Source organism: Schistocerca serialis, chromosome 1, assembly GCF_023864345.2.
Source record: "Schistocerca serialis cubense isolate TAMUIC-IGC-003099 chromosome 1, iqSchSeri2.2, whole genome shotgun sequence".
NCBI classification, from domain to species: domain Eukaryota; kingdom Metazoa; phylum Arthropoda; class Insecta; order Orthoptera; family Acrididae; genus Schistocerca; species Schistocerca serialis.
The window spans coordinates 920101006-920124067 of record NC_064638.1 but is presented as its reverse complement, the minus strand read 5'-3'; the positions used below and the strand labels follow the sequence as shown (position 1 = coordinate 920124067).

The following is a 23062-nucleotide window of genomic DNA, read 5'->3' as shown; positions in this document are numbered from 1 at the left end:
ATTTTTAAGGGAGTAGCTAACATTTTGTGCGCTATATTTCTACTTTTCACAGCTTTCTTTTCATACTTTGGCTGCAGCTCGTCAAATATGGTAAAGGTCTCCAACAGACACATCGTTAGACCTATCTATTGTCTCTCTGTGAAAAAATGTTACCCTCAGTATGTATCAAGCTATCTTGACTGATTCTTCAAAGTTTCTACCAGTGAGATTCTCTTTCTTGTACAGGGGCTTAGAGTCAGCGGGCCTCAGCAAACAGGCGTACAATCAGTTCCTCTTCAATATGGTAGACATGGCACTGCCAGAGGAATCCACATCCGTGTCTGAGGACGCCATAGCGGTGCAGACCTTCCTTATGGCCAAAAACTACACGCTGGGGAGCGTAATGAAGCAGGTTAGTTTATCAACGTATTCACGAGAAGCTATATTTCCAATTATGCTAAAAGAACGTGTGAATAACGCCAGTTACAGTGTGAATGTATGGTCTTCAGGTGGCTTACAACTGCACTGCTTTGCATAAATTGAGGTATACAAAAATTATCTATTATAAAAGTAAAATCTGGATTCTGGAGCACCTTGCATCCTTAAAATTGAGTCTAAATCATTGATGTGAAAAGTGTTGATGGAATGAGCAATTGAAAATTGCGAATATGACATTACCAAACTAATTTCTTATAATTCTCCATAGTATTTCGTGTAGGCAGTACTATATATGGCTGTGTGAGTAAAGGAGTTACGCAGGTCTTCACCATTCCTCAATGCCTTCACCTCCCACTTCTCCATCCCCACCCTCCTTCCATTGTATATGTGCTCAATTTTGGAGCATCCTGCTCTCTTAAAAAGCAGGTTTTTTCACTTTATTTAAGCACTTTTTTATCCTTGATACCACATAACAAACAATTTTGAAGCACTGCTGCTCCACCATAAACGTTCCCAGAATGGTGTTTTGTTTCCTATTATTTTTATGATAATTTCATTGCTAACAGCTTCTGTGTGAGTACTGTGTGGAGCTACATACACCAGCAAAAGCAAACGGCGTGAGAGCTACAGGTTATCTGCCCCTGCATCTGCAGTCAGCCGGTCAGGGAAGAGACAAACCGCAGGGGCCGCACTAGCTGGATGGGGACAAACGCCACATGCCAAGGTCACTCCTGGGCTGCGGTGGAAGGGAACATCTGCCCTTTCTCACATGCATGTCCATAACGACCACATGCCACCTTGTCACTGGTCCACCCCTCGAAGGGTGTGTACCTCCACATTACGTACACACACACACACACATACACACACACACACACACACACACATATTTACATACACGCATGCACACCTTACACTGTTTCACATATATCAGGAAATACTAACAACGCCATTATGATGTATCTGTCACGGTAGCCTAGTTTTAAAGGTTAAATGGGTCACAGAGATTCTATGTCTGCATGCACTGCAAGAATAAAGATATTGAACATTTTTAAAAAGTTGCAGCAGGTTGGACACAATGCACTAGTAATAGTAATAACCACTCGCTGGGAAAAAAGTTTTCATTTACATATGAGCCACCGTGCTGTAAACACGAATCATGCACCTGCAGCATTTGCATTTGTTGTACCACAGGAAGAAAACAGTGCAGATAGAAGATAAGTATTAGTTGTTGCATAGATTGTCAATATTGTATACATATGCGTGTGTGCGTGTGTGTGTGTGTGTGTCTATGTGCTGTTATTCGAGTTTATACGTCAATGTTGCCATTAGTGCAGGTGACATCATCTCTGACAAAATCACAGTCTGAAACGCCAGTGGCTATAGTATCACTCTTTAGCTCGATGTTCACTATTAACGCCACCGACAATAAATGAGTTCTTGATGGAATTGCATCAGAACATCTCTTCAGCCCAATGGTGGTTTTAAAAAATCATTGGTATTGCAGTAATAAGGTCGCGTTATTCAGTAATGAGTGGCTTCATCATCGTGAAAATTCGATGTTCATTGCAGCCATGCTCAACAGAAATGCTCAGACTGTCACAGCAAGTCTGGATAAGCACACGATATGCAGCAGTGCTTCCCATGAACAATGAAAATCTATAGTACTGCAGATGACACACAGAGTACACATGAACAAAAACTATCAAAATTTTCCTTCGTGGGGGACCACAGTCATGTTGAACATTTTGAAATAAATTTCCTCCATTTGACTATAAATGTGTATTCCCTTATTTCACACAATCATGATTTCGGGTTTGTAACCACTGTCAAGAGCAATATGAAATCCCGAAAGGTATCTGCCCTGCCTAAATGACATAACATCGTCGAAATAAGACCAAATGAATGTTATTTAGACGACGACATGTCATTTAGGCACGTCGGACTTTTTAAAGATTTCACATTGCACTTGAGAATGGCTATAAAGCTGAAATCACGATAGTGTGGAACTCCATTGTGAAATGGCACTGCTTTTTTTCCAAAGTGCATCTAAGAAGTTAACATACACGAGATGAGCCATCCAGAATGTTGTTGATGAACACATCCACAACTGGTTGGCATATGTCAGCTGCTTGCCACAGCTTCTATGAGAAATCATTGAAGACTTTGCTGAAGCTTAAAGAACAGATCTGACAACAATTGGAAGAAGCTGTTTCCCAGAAGTTTGGCTCATGTGGCACTTCAATACAAAATAATATGTATGACTGCTATGCCAGATGTATGCACAGAACTACTATTATATTTAGGCATGTTCATGTACGCATCTATGTACAAAAAATTATGAAGTATATATGTGCAGCAAATAAAAAAATGAAAGTAATTTTATTTTCTTTCTATAAAATACATTGCCTGCTAATCATAATAACGATTAGATGGATGAAGCACCCTTTTCACTGCCATTTAGTAATTGACTACAGAAAAATACTACAGAAAAAAAGAATTCTCCACTTTTGACTCCAATACATAATCGATAATTGTGGACCAGTCACATTTTGGCAGCATGAATGTTGTCATATCGTTACTTCAATATCCTGATGGAATTTGCTTTGAACATGTACATGTATACTCAAAAACATTATTCCACATCAAGTCCTAGTTTATTACAAGATATATTGGCAGGTGTTGGTGATGTAACACACAAGGCATGTTATGAAAGTGATTCCTTTCCATCGTCAGTGAGATTCATCTCATATGCAGTGTTGATATTTCATAATGTTGCTATGGAAAAACGAACAGATGCGCAAATATTCATGTTTTTGGAGTCTCATGGAGGTAGATATTTTTTATTCGAGTCAAACATACTCAAGGGCGCCGAAAACAAATGCTGAGGGATAACGCAAACCTTATCTCTTTCAGTCAAGATAATGCGAATTGAAAATACATACATGAAGTAAAATAACCATGTTCAGGAAATTTAAAAAAAGGTTATAAAACGAAACATTTGTATGTGATAAAAAATATCTCAGATGCAGTGTTTCCCCAATAAGGATCCACAAAAATTTTGATGCTAGTGATGTTGAGATGGTATTCAAACTGCTATGTCATGAGTATTGTTTTCAAGATATTGCTGAAAACCTTATTTGTGTATATTAAAGCACAGGCATTTGTATTTGGTGTATGAGACACCAACAGACCTCCAGAAGAGATGGTTGCTTGCTACAGTGAAGCTGCAACCGTTATTTATGAAATATTTTGTTGTTCTGAATCGGTTAGACAATCATTAGCAACCAGATGCCAATAGTTTATAATTCTAAACGGATGACATTTTCAACAAGATCTCTAAAGGAAAATTCATCATACACCAGTTTGAACATCATCTCTGACAATCGCTAGTGTCAAAACTTTCATAGAATCCTTGTGCGGAAATGATACACCAATACATTATTTTTACATAAAAAAGTGCTATTTTTATCTCCTCTAAACAATAAAAATATTTATACCAGTGCTTTTACACTCTGTATCTCAAGCACATAAAGGAACTGACATGTTGTTCAATGGAATTAGAACTTTATATGAAGATTGCGTGAACCACAAACAGTAGCAGTTATTTGCTATTGATAAAACATGACAACTGATTGAGGGACGATATAGATGAAACTTTGTATGCTTCTCGCTATTGCTTTTTAAAAATACTTTGCAGTTGCATCACTGTGTAGTGTGTCAAGTGAAAATATGGTTCCAAGTGAATGCATGTAGCCTCAGATCTTTACATAAATGTTAAATATAGAAATACAAAGCGCTGGAAAGCTATAGGGAAATAGGAGTTCGTATATTGACAGACGTAAGACCAAGTAATGGAGCTTGAACCTAAAATTCATTCAGGAGCAGATAGGCTGAGGAGTGCAGTACATAAAAAGATACTTATCAAATAGAACATCCCTCTATACATTGTTTCGATAACTGAAATGATAAACAAAAATCTCAGGAACATAAGCGTTCAAATAGAAACCCATACACACTAACAAAAATTCTAGAGGAAGTTTCGACAGATTGATGTAAAATTCGAGAAATTCTGGAGTTCAGTCAACATGTTAGCTGCAAGGCTTGTGGTACTTGTAAACAAAGTAATAGGACAGAAAAGAACTACTCTGAGAGCATATAAATCGCATAGTGCCTCAACATTTGTTTAGTGGGCGACAGCATGTCGACTACAAGAACAAAACATGAAATCTCTGAGACATGTGAGACAATGTAACAGAAATTACGATTGTAAGACACAGGCAATTCGAGGGAGACCCATACCTCAGAGATACGTTTCAGCCACTTAAAAAAAATTCTTGAAAGACTCACCTTACCACACAAATGAGCAATACAAGTGGGAAAGAAGGTACAATTTGTCATTTCATTAAGTGTCACAGCTATATCAGCAAGGGAGGGCCACATATCCTGGGTGTGACCTGTAAGAATAAAAAAGCACCTAAAAGGAGTTGCAAATAGCGAATTTTAAAGAACATCTGGTTTGAATCTTAAATTCTTAAGAACTTCGAAAAGTGACGAATATTTTGCGAAAGAATTATACGTGTACACAGAAATATTATGTATGACTAATGTTCATAACTAAAACAATTCCCCAACAGGACGAATAAAAAGTCTGCACAGCAAGAAATACAAAAACAGAATAAGACCAGTGTTAGAGGAAGATGGTCGCTGTGCCGTTATTGACAATCAGCATAAAATTCATCATCAGATGATCAAAAGCAATTGCAAAATTATTTAGATGCCTGTATGGTGCAGGAAGTGGGAATTGACTCCAAGTAATGAAAAATGTAGTCATTCACGTGAGTACTGAAAGGAATCCACTAAATTTCGGTTACATGATAAATCACAACTATCTGAACGTTGTGAATTTAAATAAATACTTAGGGATTACAATTAAATATACCTTAAATTGGAACATCACATAGATAATGCTGTGAGGAAACTGAAGTAAAGACTATTTTTGATTGGCAGAATACTTAGAAAATGCAACAAGTCTACTAAAGCGACTGCCGATTCCACGCTTGTCCAACATTTGTGAAGTACAGCTGTGCATTGTGGGATCAATATCAGACAAGATTGACAAAAGACATCGAGAAACTTCAAATAAAGGCAGCTCGTTTTGTATTATCGCGAAATAGGGATGAGAGTGTTGTGGATATGATACGCAAATTGAGAAGGCAATCATGAAAACAAAGGTTTTCGTTGTAGCAGGATCTTATCAAGAAATTTCAATTACCAACTTTCTTCTCCAAATGCGAAAACGTTTTTTGGCGGCCACCAACATAGGACTAAATTATTTTTATAATAAAATTATAATAAAATAAATCAGAACTCACATGGAAAGATATAAGTGTTAGTTTTTAAGCACACGTTGTTCGAGTGTGGAACAGTAGAAAAATAGTTTCAAGGTGTTTCTATGAACCGCCTGTTTACTCGTATAACTGTTGCATTGGTGGGAAACTCAGCTGTTAGGTCATTAGCCTCAGGAGTAGCAGCCATCATCCAAACAGTGGAAAATGCTCAATAACTGCTTGATGAGGGTAAAAGGCATAACAGGGTCATGTGCTCTATGGCTGTCAGAAAAGGACTATATTTAAAACCATACTGACATGAACTAAGATTTTTCGTTAGTAATGAGCAACAAAAAATGCTTCTAGCTATACTGTCCACCAAACCAACTACATTTGTCCAAAACATCTAGATCCCAAAATTTTGTGTACGCTGTATGCAAAATATTTTGTCTAATACTACGTGGAAATCGGAATGTGGATCTGTAAGTTTAGGTATTGTGTGAGATACAGAACTTGCTTGGTGCCATATGTTAATAGAGTCTACGACTTTGATTAATTTGGAGAACTGTAGCTACCTGGTTAATTACTTCACTAACAACCATTTGTTCAACAGTTTTCTATGCCACCAAATATTGCATACAAACATGTGTGGACATTTGTGGTTCTCATTTCTCTTAACAGTTCCAAAGAAGAATAATTACACGTAAAAAGCAATCTTACATCTCCATTATCTATTTGAGTTTCAGATATGTATTGCACACTCTGAAATTTCTTTTCATGAATTGATACAAGCAAAAGGGTTTGAAGTATCGTATCAGTTTTTTGGAAACGTACAAAAGTATTCCAAGTATCATATATCAAACTGTAAACTATGTCCTGAAGGTGGTATAATTTTGCAAGTATTAAATGGGGTACAAGATAGTGAAGATTTATACACACATTCCAAACAGTTTGTACAGCAATTGAAGATATGTGGAAAGTCGAATTGAGGTGAGAAGAACAAAAGAGACAATAGACTTTAGAAGGAAGGTTCTGTAGGATTTCTATTTGGTTTATCAAAGGAAGAATATTTGAAACCGAATACAAAAGAATTTTATAAGCTGGCTAAACCAGCAGATATACTGCCAGTTAACATAATTCCCACTGAGTGCAACAGCAAATTAGTTACTTTTTTCTACTGCCTGTCAATTTTTAAATAGAAGCTCATTAGTGTAATAGAAGAAGCTGTCCAAGAGAAGTAATTTTAAATTAGATTTAAAACTTCCTCCAATGACTGTCAGACATTTCATGTTATGGAGCAAATGATAAAAAATATTGTTGTTGCATATTGAACTTATTTCTGAGTGACTGACGGCTTTAACAATGGATAATAAGTCATTTTTCTGTCTGAAGTTGTAGGATGGACATAACTGCTCATTTCAAATTGCGATGGATTACTTACGCCGAATTTCATTAGTGAATATGTTTATCGTGATACTGCAGTTAAAATGTCCATCTCCTTGAATAGATGTGATGTCCATGGGTAAAAACCATATTTGTGCTTACTTTTGTTCAATGAATGCTTTCTTTCTAAGTGCTGAGTTATCTCAGAAAATTATTCTGTGTGACACTATTGAGTGTGAAAATGCGAAATATGCCAGGTAGTTGATAAGTTTGTTTCACGATTAGCAGTTATACAAAGAGCAATAGTAACTGAACTTAACTGTTTGCTTTTTCCTGTTCAAGTATTCATCAATATGTACACCCAGAAATTTGTAGCATTATACTCTATGTATTGACTTCTGTTCATGTGCTACTTCAGTTGGTGGTATATCTCGATGTTGTACAGAAATGAAAGTAGTGTGCCTTTTATTTTTTTTTCAAATTTCATGGAGAGTTCATTTTCAGAGAACCATTTAATAATTCTTTGGAAAACATTTACCAAATCTTCTGTTGCTCTCTCTCTAGTGAGATTTATTATAACTCTGGTATTATCTACTAAAAGTACCATTTTTTCTTGTTTAATTTTAAATTGAATGCCATTCACATTTATAAGGAAGGTAAGTGGACCAAAAATTGAACCCTGTGGGACTCCCTTTCTGACTTTTTTCTCCAGTCACTAAAATTTTATATCTTTCAGACATTATCAGAATTATTCAGCATAACTTTTGCAATCTGTTTGTTAAATGTGATTCAAACCAGCTGTGCAAAAAGTTAAACTTGAGACTTTCTGAGAGAGTAACATGATCTATGTAATCAAACACCTTCAAATGATTGCAAGAAATAATAGCTGCCAATATATTATTATATAAGACTTGCACTATCTGACAAGTGAAAGTATAAATAGCATTCTGAGATGAGCAACTGTTCCTCAATCCAAACTGTGATATGCTAAGTAAATTGCTTTCACTTAAATGTGTGACTATTCTTGATTCATTATTTTATCGAATATTTTGGAAAAGAAAGATATCAGTAAGGAAATTGGATGATAATTGTTTAAGTCTGTTTTGTCACTTTTCATATGAAATGGCTTAATGCATTGCATTACTCACTAACAATATTACTTGAGAAGCTGGCACAACTGTTCAGAATTTCGTTTGAAATTTCATCAACCTGACATGAGATTTCGTTTATAGGAATTTTTATGACTGTATTAATTTCAGTGGAGGATGTTGATGCTGCTTGTAGTTGTTTAAAGTTTTGTGGAAAAATTTTAATATATCCTCTTCCTTCTTCGACTCAACCCTTTAATCCTATATTTGCTGCTACATGTAGTAAGAGACTCTTAAATATACTTGCAATTTGTGTATTATCAGTCACAGCATTGTAATTTTTTTCAACAGTTATGGAATCCTGTGCACTGGCTGGTTGCCTTGCCACTAATTTGACAATTTTCCATATAGTTTTAATTTTATTATTACATTATTTATATTTGTCAGGACATGCATCTATCTCGACATTTTAATGAGTTTCCTTAAAATACTACAGTATTTTTTGTAATACACAAGTAATGTCAGATCTGGACTTACTTTGCCCTTTACATAAATATTCCTTTTGCATGAGATTTTAATTCCCTTAGTTACTTGTTTATTTTTTTAATGGATCTTCTGAATGATTATTTAAGAAAGGAGCTTTGAAATACTGACAAAAATTTACTATGGAGTTTGATAGCAGAATCTCTTTCTAGCTATGTCTCATCCCAGACCACCCATTTTAGCCTTCTCTTAAAACCTTGTATCCTCTTCTCATTAATAAGCCTCACTGTTTTGTATGAACTTGCCTCAGGGTTGTAAGGGGTATGCTTTATATTTCCACTAACTGTCCATCATGATCAGACAGGCCATTAGCAGTTGAGTAGGAATTATTTGTTTCAGCCTGATCACTGTCTATAATAACCTTATCAATAAGTGTAGTACTATTTTGCTGCACACAATTTGGAAAACTGACTACTGAAATTAAACTTAAACACCTAACTACACTAATGGAAAAAGTCGCAGCAACAAAAAATAATTAATGTATAGTGATGAAATTTCGCGAATACATTTGTCAAGGTAACATATTTAAGTGATTAAGTAGCAAGGTCACAGATTAAAGTAGACATGAAAAAGTCATTGAAAATGTGAAGTTCTGATACATTAATAACCTGTGTAACCGCCACAATGTTGACTGCAAACATTTAAATGTGCGTGTATTGTATTGTGCAGGTGCTATACGTCAGTTTGTGGGATGGAGTTCCATGTCTGTTACACTTCGTTGGTCAATACAGGGATGGTTAATGTCTGTGGGAGATGCTTGAGTTGTCGTCCCATGATATCCAAGACGTGCTCTATTGGGGAAAGATCTGATGATCGAGCAGCTCAAGGCAACATTCCGACACCGTAGAGCATGTTGAATTACAACGGCGGTATGTGGGCGAGAGTTATCCTGTTGGAAAACACTCCCTGGAATGCTTTTCATGAATGGCAGCACAACGAGTCGTATTAGCAGATTGTACAAATTTGCAGTCAGGGTGTCTAGGATAACCAGGAGAGTGCTCTTGCAGTCATAAGAAATCGCACTCCAGACAATGACTCCAGGTATAGATCCGTTGTGTCTAGTACACAGAAAGGTAGTTAGCAAACCCTCAACTAGCCTCCTAATCAAATCACGGTCATCTCTGGCACCGAGGCAGGATCAGCTTTCATCAGAAAACATAACAGAATTCCACCCTGTTATCCAATGAGCTCTGGCTTGAAACCACTGAAATAGCAAGTGGAGGTTGTTTGGAGCCAGTGGAATGCACGCTACAGGCCGTCTGTCTCGGAGCTGTCCTTGACGTAACTGTTACAGTTCGTTGTGTCACCGTGGTTCCTACTGCTGATGGAACTGCTATTGCAGATGCAGTTAAGATGCAACAGATCCATACTCCGAATTCAATGGTCTTCCCTGTCGGTAGAGCCACGTATCCATCTTCTTGCAACCGTACACTCCCGTGATCCCCTCTGCCAGCAACCACGTGCACCGGTTACATTCCTGTAAGTATTTCTGAAACATTGCAGAAGGAACGTCCAGCTTCTCGTAACCCTATTACACGACCTAATTCAAACTTAATGAGGTGCTGGTAACATCGCCTTTTTCACCTTAAAGGCATTCTTCATTAACATCAACTCACCACTTTCAGTGTGATATGTAACTAACGCCCACGACCGTTACAGCTTGTTTTTAAAGCCTTAAAGAAAACTTGATTTGCATACTAACGGGGGCACCAGCCCCGCTGAGAGCCAGGACTGGGCCCAGGGCAAGATGTATGACTGGACTCCATGCTCAAACATTGTTATTTTAAAGACAGTTTGGGATGATTTAAACATAACGCAATTCGAAGAATATTGGAGATACACCAAAAATTCTCCATGGTACAGTAGGTAGAATAAATATAATCCCTTACTGAACATTAAGCTGATCTCTGCAAATGCAACCGGAACACAACAGTGGATGGTGCCAATATGTTCCAAAAAGCCGCACGCGAAAACGCATCTTTTCAGTGGTGTTATGTCAGCCTCTGTTTATCAAAGAGATAACGGGTCAATTGCTTTGGATAACCCTTGACATGGCGGTCATTGGTATATCTAACGGAAGAACGAACATACTGCAGCTATACTACAGTAGAGGGTCAAAATTTAAACACTACGCGCTTTCTCCAGGCCAGGCAAACCGTGACAATCGCTAGGTTCTTTTGCATTAGGTGTGACCTAGAGTGGACCTTAGGCGGCTTATAAAAGTACCATTTGTTCATCGGCGATTCCTGAGAGAATCCCGAAAAACTACAATCTTTGTGTAGGATAAGTACGAATTCCGGGGATGGCAAATTCTATAATTTCTATTGATGACAGACCGTCGAAAATTTTACTGTATGTTCTCAAGATGATATTCCCAGGGACCTCCAAAACTTTTTTCGGTATCACTATCCTTTTCGGATTGCCAAATGTTCCAAGTGGCTGAAGTTATGCAGAACACCACGAAAATCGATTTTAGCCGCTTTTGCAACGTGGGTCTCAAGAATCTAAATAACTAATCATAGAAAATGGCTTAAATTTTTACTGTACATTTCTTATACATTCATCTATAAACCACATTTTTAACATTTTCGAAAATCTATATCCTTTATGAAGAAACACTCGAAAAACCATGATTTTTGGGTACTAGAAATACCAATTCAGGGAATGCCCATTTGCGTAATTTCTATTCACGGCAGGTCGTCGAAAACTTTACTATATGCTCTTAAGATGATTTTCTCGAGGAATTTCGATACTTTTCATCGAATCATTATCCGTTAACAAGATCCAGAGGTTCAAAGTTGTCATACTGATGCAGCAAACTAGGGCACAATAGCCTGTCTGAGGCGTGAATGTAGTTGTAATTGACGCAATGAACACATGAAAAGAGTTCTAGAGTCATTGCAAGGATCCTGAGGTCAGCAAATTATGTTTTTAGTAGTCATTTTTTCACTAATAAAACTTTATAACACAGTGTCTCTGTATAATGTATATTTCACGCCCATAAAAATATGCGCAAAGCCATACTGCAGTAACAAAGGAAAGGCTAAAGGGTTTCTTAAAATGCCTGAAAATAACTTGAACTGACTGCCAGGGATTATATAAAATTGGAAAGACTAGAAATTTAGTAAAATGTTTCTATTAACATTTTTGCTCTTCTGTGATACAAATCATTAAGCTGGGAGCTCTCAGTGAAATGTGATCTTTGAGCAAAGTATTGAGTAAAAGCCTAAAGCAAACCATTTTGTGTTAATCTTATATCATGCGTAGTTATTCGTTGTTTATTCGTGTCAAGATATATAAACGTATCGAAGTATACAAATAAACTTCAAAACTTTAGCGATCTGTAGGATCGTTTTATATAAACTACCTACGCCGCTGTAGCAAGAAAAGAAGGGAACCAGCGGGAAAGAGTGTAAAATATGCCCATAGCCACGGAAACAAGCTTAAAATTTTAAGCTTGTGTATCTTATTTAAGAGTTCCAATGTTCCCAAAATAATGTATTCAAAGGATGAAATATGAATTGTTATGAAATATTTAGTTTCGTTTTCTACATCTGTTCTGACATCATTAAGGTATTCAGTGATAATTCACTTTCACGGCTCAGCGACCTGATCGTCAGTCATCTTCCCATAAGGCCCAAATGATACATCTAAAATCTTAAGTGTTTCGTATTGGCCTTTTAGGTTAGGCACTACACTGCCAGTAATGACATAAAATAAGTTTACATCGAACAAAATTCTGATTTCACACCTGTCACGCCATTCCTGTTTTCACAATGAAATGATTTTCTCTTCTTAGTGTGCATCTCCAGAAACTCAGGATCGACATTAATTTCCGTGGCAAAAAATGTAGATCACGGCGAATGATGTTCCAATTTTCGTGAAGATATTTTAATTCATTTAATATGCTCTCATAGTGTCTTACCTCAGCATCGATGGAGTATTTCGAGCGTGTAGCAATTTACATCTGTAATTAACTGGTACAACAACTTCGGCGAAATTGATGTCAATATTAAACACTTGACTACTCGCACATAACCCAAAGCACCCCGTACCACAGAACGTGTTTCAGCTGTCAAACTTAACTTACTGACAGTCTCAACAGCAATGACAATCTTGTCCAAGTGAGCTGCAGTGAGTACTGCAGTGTCAACCCTAGAACTCCAGCAGGTATGAGACATGGAATATAAAGAACTTCCAATACACTGTTTCAGAATTTACCATCGTTGTGGAACGCTACTGAACAAGTTGTAAAGAAGTGGAATCACTACAAAAAAGTATCTGCTTCGTGAAATTCTCAGCCGCATGAACAACACAAAGCTATAACAAGCGCACACAGAAAATTATGCAAGAGGATTTCCCTGAAGAAAATGTGTAAGAGTTCCTTCATAAAGCTCTCTAATATTACTTCCGTTATCATAACCTTGTTCGCAGCATTCACTGATAGGAACAGAGTGTTTTACATGTGTTGACAGACTCAAATGTGCAATAACAACTCTTTTTTTTATTACAATCTACAAATTCCATAAACCGTTTATTTACTTCATAATCATCAGTTGCCTTCTTGAAGTAAATGTAACGCAGGTTGAATGTTGTTTGCTCAATATGATTTGAATCAGCAGTTTCATCAACAATAATTAAATGATACTTCTCGTTTTCTCTCTAATTCAAGATGGTGCTCCTGACATGATGAGCACAGCTGGAAATTAATTCATTCTGAGTATCACATGACAGATAATGCACTTGTAACTGCTTTCCAGCTTCCTGTCGTGTTCTGACCTTGCTAAGGTGTTTTACAAGAAATGGGTTACAGTGACTTAAGCGCTCTAATATTTATAAGAATTGTCCTTTTTTTCGATCTCCAATGTTCTGAGCTGAATCTCTGAAAGCCAAGCCACTTTGAGCAATGAATTATGTCACATCAAGTTCCCATGTAAATTGGCTTTTCTACGGACGAACTAAAGAAGATTATTACTTCTTTACTTCCGAGTATCAACATATCCAATGCACCGCTTCCTTGTCATTTCATATCTTCGCTTCTACTGTTCACCCAGGACAACTATATACAACGAGAAATATTTTATTTTGTGTTAACACTTGGATTAAAAATATTGCCTATATATTCGTTTTTCGCGTAAAATCGCCTTTTGATGGAATTAAAAGTACTTTAATTTTGAATGTTGTTGGCAAACCAACCAAATTACAGCGACCTTCCACAGCTGTTGGTGCGTACATTCATTGTGGAAATCTCTTGGTATGATTTTCAAGAAGAAAGCGATCTTCGATCCATATAAGGGGATTTTAGTGCACGATGTCTAAAGAATATATTGAATTCACGATTGAACACGAAATAGAACTGTACAAGATGGTTTTCGTGCACGATGTGTAAAGAAAATACAGTCCATCCAAGATTAAACACAAAATAGCATTGTACGCAATTGACCTGTATGACTCATAAAACCGGAGAAATGAAGTGAAAAGGAAGAGCTAATTTGATTATTCTGGTACTGGGGTAATGTTCTTCTACTTATTATTTCTAATTCTGTATCGAGGATGCAAATCTTTCTTCCCTGTTCGACAATTTTCTTGTCTCGGTTACATAATCTACAACTTCATGGAAGATCCCCATCTGTCACTTTTTTTTAACTTTCCCCTCTGCGTTCTCCCAACTGAAACACCAACGCAATGAACAGACACGTTTCTCCTATAAAGGGTGTTACAAAAAGGTAAAGCCAAACTTTCAGGAAACATGTGTCCGGAAACGCTTACTTTCCATGTTAGAGCTCATTTTATTACTTCTCTTCAAATCACATTAATCATGGACTGGAAACACACAGCAACAGAACGTACCAGCGTGACTTCAAACACTCTGGTTACAGGAAATGTTCAAAATGTCCTCCGTTAGCGAGGATACATGCATCCACCCTTCGTCGCATGGAATCCCTGGTGTGCTGATGCAGCCCTGGAGAATGGCGTATTGTATCACAGCCGTCCACAATACGAGCACAAAGAGTCTCTACATTTGGTACCGGGGTTGCGTAGACAAGAGCTTTCAAATGCCCCCATAAATGAAAGTCAAGAGGGTTGAGGTCAGGAGAGCGTGGAGGCCATGGAATTGGTTCGCCTCTACCAATCCATCGGTCACCGAATCTGTTGTTGAGAAGCGTACGATCACTTTGACTGAAATGTGCAGGAGCTCCATCGTGCCTGAACCACATGTTGTGTCGTACTTGTAAAGGCACATGTTCTAGCAGCACAGGTAGAGTATCCCGTATGAAATCATGATAACGTGCTCCATTGAGCGTAGGTGGAAGAACATACTGACGAAACTAAAATGAGCTCTAACATGAAATTAAGCGTTTCCGGACACCTGTCCACATAACATCTTTTCTTTTTTGGTGTGTGAGGAATGTTTCTTGAAAGTTTGGCCGTACCTTTTTGTAACACCCTGTATTAATTAATCTACGGCAACATCCACGTTTGTCACACTTGACACTACTTTTATAGTAAACTGAAAAGCGTTACAACACACTTAAACTGTAACAAAGCTACAATCAGTAAAATCTTATCTTTCGACGGGTTGTGTAACTAGCTTCTAGGCGTCAGGCAGACGTGGTGTAACATGATAGAAGTTTGTTGAACGTAGGTAGAACAAGACACGAAGCGAATGAAAACTGTAAAAGCACGACATTTTCTAGTACCACCCTTAAACTGACGCTATCAGGAAATTACGTAAAGCACTGTAGTGCATCCAAAACAATACATAATGATTAGAAGACAAGAAGAAGTTAACATTAGCTTGTAAATACAACGCCGATCTTCTCTTGACGTAGGTTTTAAATTACAGGAGACACTAAAAGAATGAAAACGTTAACAAGCAAGCTATTTATAACAACAGTATTAGGCAGACACAATCTGGAAATTATGTAGAGAAAGCACTGCATTCAAAACAACTCGTAACGCTCCGCCATTGCTGTTTTTTACGTCTGAGCGCCTGAAATATTTAAACGAATTGATAGATCAATGGCAAATCGTCTCGCACAATTCTTCCTTTTAGGTGGCTGGGCAATAAAATTTCTGAGACACCATAATACGCCATATGCCTTCCGGTGACAGTTCAGATATAGGACAATCTCGAGTTGAAGATTATAGATCAAGAATGACATCTCGTCGACTTTCACAGTTAAGAAATCATGATATATTTACACTAGAAGTAGCATGAGGATACAGTATAAAACAGATACATGAAACCATCAGTGTTTCTCTTCACAGAGGAAACACAACGTGGTAAAGTGAAAGAACTAGAGTTTCTTTAAATCTCTACGCTTGAAACCACACAATGGTGTTGTTCAATATAATTGCCGTAGTAAACTGTGGTAAATGTACTGTATTGCACAACAGAAATATTTCTTGCGCAAGTCTTTTGCTTCAGCAATTTTTAATAACAGTGATCAGATTAGGATCTAGATTCAGCACGAGGATGCTTTAACAGTTCCAAGGAACAGTTTCACATATTTGGAAAGAAAATTTGTGAAAGCCGATGGAGCTCCCGCAACGTCACTATCTTACACATAATACTTCCACATTTCCATTTAGAGAAGTAAGATATGAACTGCATGGTGTTAAAATTCAGCGAACGAGAGATATAAGAATCATGTCAATCCTTAAAATATATTTTTCTGCATCGAAACTGGACTTCAGTGGTTTACAAAATACAGAAGGTCCACAGGGAGAAAACCCAACATCCAAAAAGGAATAAAAATTCTTCAGTGTGTGTAACTCACTCAAAATGTTAGCCCTAGAACTTAGAACTACTTAAACCTAACTAACCTAAGGACATCACACATATCCATGCCCGAGGCAGGATTCGAACCTGCGACCGTAGCGGTCGCGCGGTTCCAGACTGTAGCGCCTAGAACCGCTCGTCTCCTCAGTGCAAAACAATAGTACATTCCGATGCGAAGCACAATACATATCAAGGCTTATATTTAAGTTCTGGCTGCACATGAAGAGAATAAGGAGGTGCTCAATAAACTTATATGGAAGATGTTTCATATTACAGTAACGGAAGAGGAAATGTTTAAGCGATTACAGATATCAGAAGTTTAGTAGCCTTTAACTTTCCATTTATGAGAACTGTTTAAATGCGCTTTACTACCCACCACTTTGCAGACATGGCGTATTAAAACAGCAGGTCAACTAGAAATGCCTCAGTTCACTATATGCACACTGCAAAGTGACAGGAAGACGAACGAAAAACGCTAATGATCACACCTGTTGCGCCATTGGCTCGTGTTGCTGTTATAATTCTGAAATCATTTGAGCTGAAGGCATTTCATCTCCCTCCTCATATATTTCAGCCTTAACGCAATATTTAATCTTAAGGCATTTCACCTCCTTCCTATTTTTTCAGCCTTAACGCAATGTTTAATCTTTTGACATACTACTTTACGTTTGGAGGCACGTTATCATTATTCTCAGGCCTCCTGATAACTTCCTTTCGATCAGAGATATTCTGGAAAAGCGCTAGAATGATTAGTTTCAGACACTGGTTTCTGAACATGAAGAAATCATACAACTTGTGTATATAGTTCACAATACAACTTGCGTAATTTGTATTTTGAGCTTAGCGTAAGTAGTCCAGATCTGTGAGCGGTAAGTCATCAATATTCCTAGATACACACGCACGGAAAGAAATCGCAACACTAAAAAGGAATTGTGAGACATAAACTTAAGCTGGTTGGCTTCTTTCTGCAGCTTAATGATGATGTCTGTTCAGATTTCGTGCTAGTCGGTTAAGAGCGGCACTAGTAGTGCCACTATGAGGGTACAAATCAGGTTTGCTTGAAATACACTATGTTACGGTCGTGGTACTTGGTTACTTTTGAGACTGGACGTAGTGAGTTATTGTTAGTCAAGCATGCTTCCAAGGCGACGAAGACGCCACTACTGACGCGTCATTGATTTTGAACGATATCGTGTAATAGGGCTACGAGAATCTAAACGTTCCTTCCGCGATATTGCAGAAAGACTTGGCAGGAATGTAGCCGTTGCACATGACTGCTGGCAGTGGTGGTCACGAGAAAGTACCGTCGTAAGAAGACCGGACTCTGGACGGCCAGGTGGAACTACGAAGAGGGAAGGCCATCGTGTTCGGCGTATGGCTCTGGTGCATCGTTCTGCGTCTGCAGCAGCAATCTGAACAGCAGTTGGCACCACAGTGATACAACCAACTATTACAAATCAGTTACTTCAAAGACAGCTCCGAGCCAGACGCTCTGTAGCGTGCATTCCACTGACCCCAAGCCACCGCCGTTTTTGACCTGAGCAGTATCAAGCGACGGGTCATTGGAGGGCAGGGTGGAGGTCTGTTGTGCTTCCTGATGAAAGTTGGTTCTGCCTGGGTGCCATGATTGTTGTGGATTGATTAGAAGGAGACCAGTTTAGGGCCTGCAAAAACCTGTCTGTGTGTTAGGCACAATGGACCTTGTAATGGTTCTTTATTTGCGAAACCATTACCACCCGCCAACCTAATTTTTCGATACCGTAGATTAATGAATATTTTTCTACGTAATGTCTGATATTTTTCACTCTATTCAAATTTGGTTTCATTTTTATATGTAGGTACGTCGATATTTTGAGATGTTGAAATCGATATAATATATAGTGTGAATATCTTTCAACTTATTGTTATTTTTGAGGCTGGCTTGTGACTTTTGGCGCGGAAGCGTACAGAGTAGTCAAGTTTTTGTGTTGAATATGAACAGTCTTGGCTTTGTGTTGGAAATGAGTCAGAGTTGTGGACAATGAAAAATGTTGTGAGTTTTATTAAGAGCTGTAACGGCTGCGAAATTGTATGATGAAGTAATGTTTTGAACATGCTAAAATACTAGAAGTTTAACAAATGTGAATTTCTGTGAAAAGTGAGCGTGAAGAACAATTTTCAAGTGACCATTGTTTAAAAAAAAGTATGAAGCACATTCCAACGAAACACATAAATCATCAAATTAATCCTGGAAGATTGTCTTCGTAAGTTCTTCAAGCCGGCGTAATTAACATCCGAGTGCCTCTCGCACCAACAGCGGTAGTCACACCACCTAGACAACAATATTAATTACGAGCCAAAGCCAGAGCGAGATCGTCGTTGGATTGCAAATGCAAGATAAGTGTTGTTACTGTTAATTTTCTTCATTGACTGTAATCAATTGATGTAGCAATACCTGCCACATTAAACACCTTTTAGTTGCGCAATAAAAAGATTATACTTTGAGTGCGCGACGTGATAATTTTTTAACTTATTACCTGTTAGTGGAAGTATTGTTATAACCTACACCTGGATTCATGGTCTGGGCTGAGATTTCGTGTGACTGCAAGAGCACTCTTATATTGATCCAACACACCTTCACTGCATAACTGGACGTCAGTATGGTGATTCGACCTGTCGTGCTGCCATTCAAGAACAGCGTTCCAGGGGATGTTTTTAAACGGGACAACGCTCGCCCACATACCGCCTTAGTAACTCAACATATTCTACAGAGTATCAGAATACCATCGGACAACAACTCCAGCGTCATCCACAAGCAACATTAACCGTCCCTGAACCGACCGACCAAGAGCAACAGGTATGGAACTTCATCCTACGAACTGACATGCGGCACCTGTATAGCACAATGCATGCACTTCTGCGTGCTCACATTCAACGTTGCAATGTCATATCTCGCGCATACCTTAACATGTGATATTTCAATGTTAATCGCAAAAATATGTTACCTGGACAAATGTACTCATGAAATTTCATTACTCTAATTATTTTTGGTGTTCCGATTTTTTTCCTTAGTGGATACGTCATGAGCGATTTTATTGCTTTATTTCTCTCTGGTATCTGTTCTCGATATATAACAGATAGTTAAGAAAACGAAGAAACTTGTTTTGCACGTATTATGAAAATACGTACGAAATATTAATGTCTTGAGCATTGTCTGTACATCATCAGTGTGTCCACGCTACATTTTTTTCTACTTCGACAAAATGTCTTATTTATTTAAATGAGAAATGTACGTTGCAGAGTCAGATATTATTTCCTGCACCTACGTTCCAGCTAGCTCAACCATGTGAAGAAATGGCCCTCCAATGTCGCTGGAGGGGGAAGTCCTGCAAATGCAAGGAGCTGTTCAGACGCCAGAAAACTGACGCCGGATACTGCTGCTCTTTCAACTACGAGAGGTTAGTTTCTCCAAAAGCTTGATCATGGACTTCTGAAATAAATGTTTGACATCTCGATTAGTTCAAATTGTAGCCTGGAGGTAAAATATTCAAAAGCCTCGTGACTTATCGATTTTGTCAGTACGCTCTGACATATTCTAAAAATTCGAAGAAAGTAGCTAGAGATGGATAATTTTGAATGGTAGTCTTTAAATGATCCCTTACTGAATTAAGAAAAAATGTTGGCTTCATGCGTTTCCGATTATATGGAACATTTTCTGACTATACCTACGTTTTTTATATTTCTTATTCATAAAATATTCCCCTGAAATACTCCTAGGAGACGTGTACATCACCTTCAACAGAAAATAGTCATCCGAGCAAAAGCTGTAGTATCACTGAGATAGATCCTGATTGCAGAACGGATGAACTGCAGATTTTGGAAAACATTTTAGCTTTTATATGTAAGGGTACTTATGAAGTACCAGAATCTCTGAAATCTATATTAAGCGTATTTCAGAAAGTGTGCACATTTAAAATATCCTAGCATGTATAGTATCACTTCATAGCCTTTGGCGAAAGATAGCTTATGGTCCCTATGGATGATAACAAACTAGGACTGGACAACGATACGAAAAGGTATCGACGTATCATTGCTTTAAGGAAATTTACCAGTATTCGTCTAATTACTGGTGGCCACCCATATTCACGCTGAATGCGAGTCCAGTTTTACGCCACCTCACTTTCTGTTCGTACCGTCATTATTTCATCATATATTTTTTTTTTTTTTTTGCCTTTATCCCACTTCAACGCAGGTTCGGCCGTATTACTATGGGCTTGGCGCTGTTAGTGTCAGAGGGTGGCCGGATGCCCTTCCTGTCGACACCCCTTACCTCGCAGGACAGGATTAGTGTACCCCAGCTGTCTGCGTCCAGTGTAAGCCGTGAAAGAGCGCGAACGTTTTCAAGTGTCTGGGAGGCGAGTAGCTGAGGCGGAACGTGAGGACCAGCCCAGTAATCACCTAGCAAGATGTGGAAAACCTCCTAAAAATCACATCCAGGCTGGCCGGTACTCCGGCCCTGGTCGATAATGCTCTGGGCAGGTTCCATCCAGGACCGGCGCGGCCTACCCGGGTACAGGACAGCAGCGCATTAGAGCTCTCGGCTAACCTGGAGGGTTACTTGCTGTTCGTACAGTAGCAGTAGTTTATTCATCCGTGGATCACTGTAACAGGTATGTTTGCCGTGTCACGATATTACAATGTAAGAACAACAAAGTATCGTAATCCATACATACAGACATTTAATACTTACAGGGATGGTACAAATGCTCGGCCGTCGCTTTACAGTAGGAAACATCCCAGCATTTGCCTGAAGTAATTCAGGCAAAACACGGAAAAGCTAAATCCGATTGGCTGGATGAGGACTGAAGCGGTCAGTGTGTTTGAGGAGGGACTTTCATATAATTGACCGAAAATATCAGCTTTTTGTCTGTCTTTTGTTTATTATTGGAACTCATGGACAATCATTTCCCAAAGTTTCAATGATGGAATCGTACCAGAAGTCCCTGAAAAATAATTTGTGCGAGATTGAGGATTTCTTGGTAGGAAGGTCACAGCAAGTAACTTTGAATGGAGTGACAGTGACAGATTGTAATGTGTATACTCTTTTCAGCAATGGCTGCATATTATGCATCAGAACTACTTACTCTGATGGGAAGAAACTATGACTTGTAACAGACCCAGTAATGACGCAAGCAACTCATTGACAAATGCTGTCTAACTTCGGTAGGAGAAAAAATTTAGCAACACACGCTAACGTTAAAATGCACGATGGAAAATATCAGGCACAGCTTTAGAAATTGAAGTGCATTGATCATGAGTATCACTCACCAGATTCTAGCAATACTAAGAGTATAGCAGTGAGCAACTTGTAGTTTATCTCTCTAGAATAGGGCTGTAGGCCTCTTACTGTAATCATTATAGTTCAATTCGACACACTGAATATCTTCTCGTAATACGATTTAAAGCCAGTTGAATAATATAGCAGTTTGAAAGATCTGAATGTTCGTTTTTAGACACAGCGAGGTAATACTCTATTCGAGGTAGTTTGTAATATATGAATAAATATTCTTTTGTAGGATCATGCACAGCCTTTCTCCAACAAGCATGTGTTGTTAAGACCTACTTCTTTAGCTGAAAATGCATGCATCGAAAAGTAGTTGCGAATTGTGAAACGTAGGGGATGCTACTTGTGAAATTAAGTATTCAATCAAAGTCGTTAAGTGCAAACAACAGCATCTCGTAGCCCTTAATAATGAAATAGAGGTCGACAAAGATTATGAAAATGTGTACTTAAAAACCTAGTAATTCATCATGAATTTGTCCACCCCCGGTAGTTGAGTGGTTAGCGCGACAGAATGTCAATCCTAAGGGCCCGGGTTCGATTCCGGGCTGGGTCGGAGATCTTCTCCGCTCAAGGACTGGGTGATGTAATGTCCAAATCATCATTATTTCATCCCCATCGACGCGCAAGTCGCCGAAGTGGCGTCAGATCGAAAGACTTGCACCAGGCGAAATGGTCTACCCGACGGGAGGCCCTAGTCACACTACATTTACATTTTATCAGGAATTTGAAGTGAGGAATATTATCTGAATTTAAATCATATAATTGGTTCAAAACCGAATGAACATAATAGCAAGTGGTCCCCGGTCATCACAAAGACCCGTGAAACACAAGTCGAATGTAGCAGCATCATGTGAACTCAATTCCATATACGACACAAAGAAAATCTTTGAATCAAATACGCTGATGAAAAGAGTGGCTGAACTGACGGCACAGTTTTGTAACCAGACTCGTACCTACTGACTACACAAAGACACAAATCGTTTGCAACACTGCATGGATAAGTATATGTTCACTTACACAATTAACAGCAAGTTTATCAACACGAATGAACAGTTTCAGTTCTTCAGTCAGCCAAGGCGTAAGTTTCCCTCTTAGTTTTCTGGTCTTCGGGAGGGCATACTCGTCATATAGTTGAGTAAGTTTGTAGTAAATCCTTGAAGTTTTTCGTTTATGTCTGAGAAAGGAATAGAAG

At 38.3% G+C, this 23062-nt stretch overlaps 1 protein-coding gene across 1 annotated transcript in view; it reads left to right on the top strand.

Annotated features, from left to right (window-relative positions):
* LOC126448373 (sodium channel protein Nach-like) overlaps positions 1-23062 on the top strand; it is a 117658-nt gene that overhangs the window by 42401 nt on the left and 52195 nt on the right. Inside the window, exons 3-4 of the mRNA XM_050090996.1 lie at positions 226-395; positions 19864-19984. Of these exons, the coding sequence (XP_049946953.1) occupies positions 226-395; positions 19864-19984 (291 nt within the window). The remainder of the gene's footprint in view (positions 1-225; positions 396-19863; positions 19985-23062) is intronic.